Source organism: Carlito syrichta, unplaced genomic scaffold (assembly GCF_000164805.1).
Source record: "Carlito syrichta isolate Samal-C Ts95f unplaced genomic scaffold, Tarsius_syrichta-2.0.1 Scaffold308659, whole genome shotgun sequence".
Lineage (NCBI taxonomy): Eukaryota > Metazoa > Chordata > Mammalia > Primates > Tarsiidae > Carlito > Carlito syrichta.
Genome location: NW_007252755.1, coordinates 175891 through 183627, shown reverse-complemented (window position 1 = coordinate 183627; position 7737 = coordinate 175891). Strand labels below are relative to the sequence as shown.

Sequence of the window (7737 nt, the reverse complement as noted above, 5' to 3'; positions counted from 1 at the left end):
TTTATGTTTTTACCCTTTTTGCTGTTTTGTTGGAATCTTCACCCAAACTCTAAATTCCTCTGTGCCGAAATTATACCTTCCACACTCTATACTCTCTCATTTTCTGTTTTGTAAGATAATGAGTACATTTCCAGTGTGATTAATAATAGAATAGAAAAGGGGGGAGACTCAGATTACCAACCCCAATAAACAACATCTACAAATAGATATCAGCCCTAGAATTCTCTTAAAAATTAATTATGAGGCAAAAAACATTCCACCATCAGTGACAATGCAGGAAAGAAGATTATCTTCTTGATGACACATTTTGTAAAATGTAGGTTATTCAAGATTTTAGCTGCAACTTACTTAAACACCAACATTTTTTGAAATAAAATACCACAAATAACATTTCAACTCATAATTTTTATAGTGATAGTCAGACAATTGTGTTTCAACATGTAAAATCCATTACACAGTCATGGCAACAGTTTGCAATAGATTGTAAATTTTTATTGGGATGATAATCTTGCGATTGAATTTCAAAATGTATTATGTGATCATCAGCAAACACGTCCATGGGGGCTGCTAAAGTACTTTGAATATCATTTATAAAGATCAAAAACCCTGGAAACCCTTATATTTACCCTGTGGAAAGAGAGAAGTCTCATCAGCAGGATCAAATCAATTATTTTTACGGATGAATATTGCATTGCAAAGCTGAGATAAGGTATTACTCGGTTTAATAACATATCATTATATCCTTTGAAAGTAGTAAGTTCTATAATCAGGTTTCAATGAGGAATTTTACCAAAGGCCTGTTTTGAAAATAGTTTAAGAAAAAGGCATCTCTGTTCATCATAGTGGTTCAATAACCTTCAAAGGAATATTTCCAAGCAACGAAAATACTTGGGTTACAAACCACCGAGAGACACTACTGAGATACTTAACAATGGTTACAGTCAATTCTGCTATAATATTTGTTTTTGAAAATGTGAATTTGTTCCAACACGATTAATAGAGGAAGGAGCAATTTGAGCATAATATGAATTTCATGTTTGCTTGTGTGTGGTTTTGTATGTGAGAAACACTAGTGAAGCCAAAAACTGTACCCAGCTAAACTGAGACACTTAGGGATACCCAAAATGCACACACCTCCAACTCCTACCTGCCTCCTCAGTTCACAATCTGTGTTCTGAGACACATCTATCCACACCTGGTGGTACAATAATATTCCCCCAATTTCAGACAGTATTCCTCCCACTACTTCACAGTCTGTACCCTTTCTGATACCCACTTTCATAGCGAACTTCAGATCTTCTTCAAGGTAACACACCATATCTATCGCAGAACAGGTCGCATAGCCCTTATCCGAAATGCTTGGGACCAGAAATGTTTCAGATTCTGGGTTTTTTAATATTTGAACATACATAATGAAATATCTTAGGGCTAGGATCCAAGTCTAAATATGAAATTCATTCATATTTTATATACATCTTATAAATATAGCTTGAAGGTAATTTTACACAATTTTCAAAATAATTTTTGCATGAAACAAAGCTTGTATATATTGACTATGTAGTCATAATGAAGAATGAAACATATCTTTTGCAGCAACATGGACACAACTGGATTATTTTAAATGAACTAACCCAGAAACAGAAAACCAAATACTACATGTTCTCACTGATAAGTGAGAGCCAAACACTGAGTATGCATGGACATAAAGATGAGAACAACAAACAGTGGGGACACTCCTAAAGGGAGGAGGGAGGAAAGGGGGTAAGACTTGAAAAACTACCTGCTGAGTATCATATTCACTATTTGGGTGATGGGTTCAAAAGAAGCCCAAACCTCACCATCATACAATATGCCCATGTATCAAACCTGTACATGTCTACCCTGAATTTAAAAAGAAAAAAGTTTGTGTACACTGAGCCATCAAAAAGCAAAGGTGTCACTATTTCAGTCACTCATGTGGATAATCTATGATTGTTTGGCATTACCATCATTCCTACCTCTGAATTTAAATGCTATTGATAAACAATAATTTTTTATACTTATTCACACATGAATGCTTAACAGTAAAAAATGTGACATATCACTAATACAGTGAAGAAAGTAATGTGTTCAGGGTCACTAAGCAGTACCAGAACACCTGTTTCTGCTGTTAAACAATAGCAGTAACAAACAAATGGAAGGTTTTCTGTCTAATTACAGGCCTTCTGTCTCCATCTCCAATCCTGTGTTTTGATGAAAGGGTTAGTGTACTCTTTCTCTCTTTCCTTCCTTCCTTCCTTCCTTCCTTCCTTCCTTCCTTCCTTCCTTCCTCCCTCCCTCCCTCCCTCTCTCACTTTCTCCCTCTCTCCCTCTCTCTCTCTCTCTCTCTCTCTCTCTCTTTCTGTCTTTCTTTCTTTCTTTCTTTCTGTGAGAAGACACATCAGAAGCAGGTAAAGGACCAGGAAGAGAGTCCCCTAGAGATGAGGAGGAATTCTGCTGGATGGCTTTTAAAAATGTTTCCTTCAGAGCCATCTGCCTCATTAACAATGGTTTTATCTTAAAAGTTTCTCTTTGATTTTAAAAGCTGACACGATTTCTTGTTCTCTTATGAAAGCACAAGGCTCCAGTCCTTCAGTAAGCCCATCACACATCTCACTATGTCATCTGCAGGCACTTTTTCTGCAAAAAAAAAAAAAAAAAAAGTGATGAAGATGACAATGTTAACAATGTCATCTCCATCACCCACCTGTGGCACCCTGTCAGTGCTTAAAAAGTTTCAGATTTTGGAGTATTTGGGACTTGGATTAGGGATGCTTATCCTGGATTTGTGCATTTCTTAGCCATTTCACATGTATAAAATTGTGTCATTATTTTAGCTAAATTCTTCTCTTTTTTTTAAATGTGTCACTGATGAAGTATAAGTGTGGTCCCCCAACACCATATTTTTCCATAAGCCTTGTGTTTTTATTGCATACCTTGGAATAGTGTGGTGATTTTTAGGGACTTACACATTGTATTATAGCAGAACTGAGTGCACTTTACCTTTTTTTCTGTTCCCTGGTTGCTGCACTAGTAGGTCCTCTCCCCTACCCAGAAGCTGTCAGCAACTCCTTCCTCAGAAGTTCATGCTGTCCCCTTCGATGGAGCCCACACATCCCCAGTGGAGCAGGCCAGCTCTGTGTTCCATTCTAATGGCACTTACCTCTCTCTCTATTTATTCATTACGGTATGACCAAGATCAAGGACTTTCAGTCAGAAAACCTGAGTGAAAATCCTGACTGTGCCACTGGCCATTCTATGACTTTGGACAAAAAGCTTTAAAGTATTGAGGCTCTATTCCTTTATGCATATATGAGATAAAAGTATTTAGAGTGAGTGGTTGCTTAGAGTGAAAAAATGAAATAATATAAATAGCATGATTTTAAAAAAAACAACCCCGCCAAGTTTTTAATTTCTTGAGATGTATTCAGAGCCTGGAACATCTCAGGGATACAGTGAGACACACAGTCCCAGCCAATAGCTCCTTATTAGAAAAGCAGTAAAAGCAGGAGAGTCTCAGAAATACAGTTGAATCTAAAGAATTCCTCCCTTCAGACACAGTCCCAGCCAGCAAACTCTTAAGTGGCAGCCAGGAGCATCAAAGAAACCGTTGGAGCCAGGAGCCCATGGAGATACAGTAGAATCCAGAGGACAATCAGAAGAACAGTCTCAACTCAGACTCTTAGGTAGGAGCCAGGAAGCCCCAGGGGATACAGTCAGGTAGCTCTTGGGGACTAAGGCAGTTACAGAAACAATTTAGAGACACTGTCAGAGCCAGAAGATACTTATGATATAATTGGCACCTGGAGCCCCTCAGAGACAAAACTAGAACAAAAAACGGTCAGGAAAAATTGCCAAAAACAAGGGTCATAAGCCTAGCCCAGGAATCCCCAAGGAAAAAGTTCAAATCAGAAACACCTTAGGGATACAATCAGAACAGGAGGCCCTCAGGATATAGTTTAAATGAGGCCTTCAAGAGACACAGTCAGAGCCAGGAGCCCTCAGAGAAATAGAACCAGGAATCCTCCGAGAAGCAGAGTCAGGAGCCCTCAGAGACACAGAACCAAGAGCCCTCAGAGACATTATTAGCATTAGGAAGCTACAGACATACAAATGGCACCAGGAGTCTTCAGAGAAATAGAACTATGTCCCATCAGACACACTGCCAGGACCAGGGATCTCTCCATGACACAACTAAAGTCAAGTTCTTAGAATCACAGTCAGAGCCAAATGGTCCCCAGAGATGCAACCAGAGCCAGGAAGTCCTCTAAGGAAAGATTAAAGTCTTAACTGCTTTTCTACACAACAGGAAACACCTTTACATTAAAGAAATTTAGGAATGATTTGTCATAGAACCCCAAGAGAAAGACCAGTTATAGCAACAGCATAGTCTCTCAAAATGGAGTCTGAAAGGAGGTTGTTACCTGCACACTTGGTCCTAGTGGTGAGGGGAGGTCCTGGAGGTCCCGTGCCCCCCTCGCCTGGTCGTGTTAGGAGCACCCGGATCTCATACTCTACATCGGGGTCCAGATGCCACAGCTTATAGTTGGGAGAGTCAACTATGTGTGTCTCAGCCCAGGTGCCTGTGGTGGTACGATATTCTACCTCCTTCAGGATGATGGGACCGTCTCCGATGATGGAGTTGGCGTTTGGTTTGATCCACAGGTAGGTGGCCCCCACAGCCAGCAGCTCTGGTGGGGCAATGGGCGTGGGAGGTTCTGTAAGACAAGCAATCAGCAAAGGACTGTCAGACTCAAGCGGTTTACATCACAGAGCAGACTCCATGCATGTGAGGACAAGGGACAGAATTCCAGACATAGCCATAGAAAATAGCCAGAAATCACTTTCTGACTCCGTTAACATCCTACTTTAATTTTTAAGTTTTTATAAGTAAATACCAGAATCAGTATTAATTCAGTAGCTCTATTCAATGCCTACCATATCTCTTTTGTTAAAAAAAAAACAAAAACAAATGAAGAAGGTGATGTGAAGAAATGGGTTTTCTAGAACACGGCAAAGCTGCTGGGTGAACACTCTGTTTTCTAGCCTCAAAGGAAAACCTTTTGTTGAAGTGAAGTTTGGTTCAAAACCTGGAATAGTCTGAGGTTTATAAACGTGCCTTATATAGGAACACATAGATTGGTTAGTGGAAGTTCTTTTCAAATGTGATATGGGCCCAAGTAGAAAAGGGATGATGGCACAGCAAGAATTCAGTTTCTTCCTCAAGTCTGGCATGTTCTTTCCAGCAGAGAGAGTATAATTGGTCACAGTGGAATCAGTGGGAGTGAAGGGTCAAAGGAAAAGTCCTGCTGGATTATCTTGAATGTGCTCTGTACTGCCACTTCTCTTCCATGGAGTTCCACACAGTTAGCTCAGTAGTCTAGAATTTCAGCAGACATCTATCGAGGTCTTTTCCTGCCAGCCATAGCTCATGACAAAGTTGCAAAAATTAACACTAATTTTGTACTTCTTATGTACTTCAAAGTCTCACATGCCCTATGACATGTAATTCTTGGGACAACATAATCACCTTCATTTTGAAGGATAAAAAACTGAGAGCCCAAGTAATCAGGTCACCTAACCAAGGTCATGGAGAGGTAAGGCTGGATATCAACTGTATCTGTAGGCCTTCCCAGACCAGCTCTACTAGTCGAAAACTGTTTGCCTCTTAATGCCCATCTTTTTAAAATCAAACTGGACATGTTTGCTATTTTTATATATAGCAAAAGTAACAATGGAACAATAATAAAGGAAACAAGAAGAAAGAGAAAATATGCCCCCTTTCCTACCACCCAGCATAATAGCCATTTTTATTTCTCCATGTTCCATTCCAAATATTATCTTATAATACTTCAAAGGGTATTTTCATATGCTGTCTTTAATATTTACAGAACAATACATCAGGTAATCTTACTAACTATTCTCCAATGGTTGGACACATGAGTTGTTCCAAGTTTTGCTACAGTAAATAATACCATAATGCACATCTTCATGCAAATGACTTCAGTCCTTCTTGGTCTCCTATTTTCTTAGGACCAACTGCCAGGAATGGGATTATCTGTCAAGGGGCATGAATAAGCTAATGACTATTATTAGAGTATAATAAAAAAGTAGAGAAAGGGGAGGCATTTGGGAGCAGAATACAAGGTGGATTTTTTGTTTGTTTGTTTACGAATGTGTTACTTTTGGAGGACTTCTGGGCTATTCACATGGATAAAGGGCAGGTATAAGTTTTATCTTGGAACTTGGGTAAGGGCTTCGCGATAAAGACGCATTCACCCTTTTCCTTCTAATTAATTACCTAGAAGCAAAGATTCTCCAGAAACAGAATAATTGCTATGAAACAGGGGAGGACAATATTTTCTCAGTGTGACTTGAAGCAAATCTTAAGGGACAACTTCAGATTGCCTCTATTATAGTCTGCCATTTGGTCAGAGAAGGAAATTAAGGAGATTAGTCAAGCTAGATGCTTTTCTTTACAAAGCCATGGAGGTTATTACTCAAGACCTTGTTATCTCAAAGGTGTTTGCAAATTGATTTTCGGATAATTTGTTTCAGGTAGAGAAGTTAGGTTGGCAAGCAGATAATTTCTGGCCTCATCTTTTGTGCATGTTAAATATATAGAAACTTTGATTGCCATTATCAACTCTCCAGAGTTCCCATCAGTCTCCAAGAGGCCCCAAGGGTGGTATTTTGTAACTCTGTGATGACTCTGTCTAATTCCTTAATATAATTATTCACAGACTGGACCTGGACAGAATTAAGAGCAGTAGATTTCAATATTTTGGGCACTCTATGAGTGGCTACATTATGCTCACCACTTCCATAGACTTTTCATCATGGTTTTCCACTCTCCTATTTCAGGCATTAGCAGTTTTCAATGCTAACCACCAGAAAGAAAATGAAGTATTATTCTTTCCAAATGTTTGGCTTATTTTCATGTATTTCTTATGGCATACACAAGCATAGTAACAACATCCCCTCGAGTATATACATGTCCCTATCTCAAATGACTCATATTCCTTTGTGCAGATTAGCCATGTGGTTATCTCTCCCTCCATTCCCTCAAGAGTATACCATACAAGTTTATCATAGTGCTTTCTGTATCTGGCATCAAGAAGCCATCAGATTATTGTGTTGTTCTTTCTTTTTTAGTGTTCCATTGATTCACAATTGGCATTCTTTAAAAGGTACAGGTACTCAGGGTTTAAAGAGACAAAACCAGGAATATAACACATTTTTTTGGTAAGCAACCCATTACCTTTTAAATATACAAAAACAGCCGGGCTCGGTGGCTCAGCCTGTAATCCCACGCCTTTGGGAAGCTGAGGTGAGTGGATTGCCTGAACCTGCGGGTTCAAGACCCGCCTGGGCAGTGAGACCTCATCTCTACAATAAATCAAAAAATCAGCCGAGCGTGGTAGCGCGTGCCTGTAATTCCGGCTACTTGGAAGGCTGAGGCGGAAGGATCGCGCAAGTATCGCTGGAGCCCAGCAGGTCAAGGCTGCAGTGACCGGAAGCGGCCACTGCACTCCAGTCTGAGCGACAGAGTGAGACTCCAACTCAAAAAAATAAAAATAAATATATATATACAAAAACACGTTTATTTGTGTAAGTCCTCCTCCATCTCTGGGGTGAATTCAACAATATGGTTCAAGAAATGTAGGGGGCCATCCAATCCAACCACTAGAGTCATTAGGAAGGAAACGAAGGCCCAGG

The 7737-nt window shown here is 39.6% G+C and overlaps 1 protein-coding gene across 1 annotated transcript in view; it reads right to left on the bottom strand.

Annotated features, from left to right (window-relative positions):
- Positions 1-4442: 4442 nt before the first annotated feature.
- The window catches only part of LOC103267996 (receptor-type tyrosine-protein phosphatase T-like), a gene marked incomplete at its 3' end in the record, with an annotated part of 139461 nt that continues 136166 nt past the window's right edge, over positions 4443-7737 (bottom strand). Inside the window, exon 7 of the mRNA XM_021716278.1 lies at positions 4443-4736. Coding sequence (XP_021571953.1) covers positions 4443-4736 — 294 coding nt within the window. The remainder of the gene's footprint in view (positions 4737-7737) is intronic.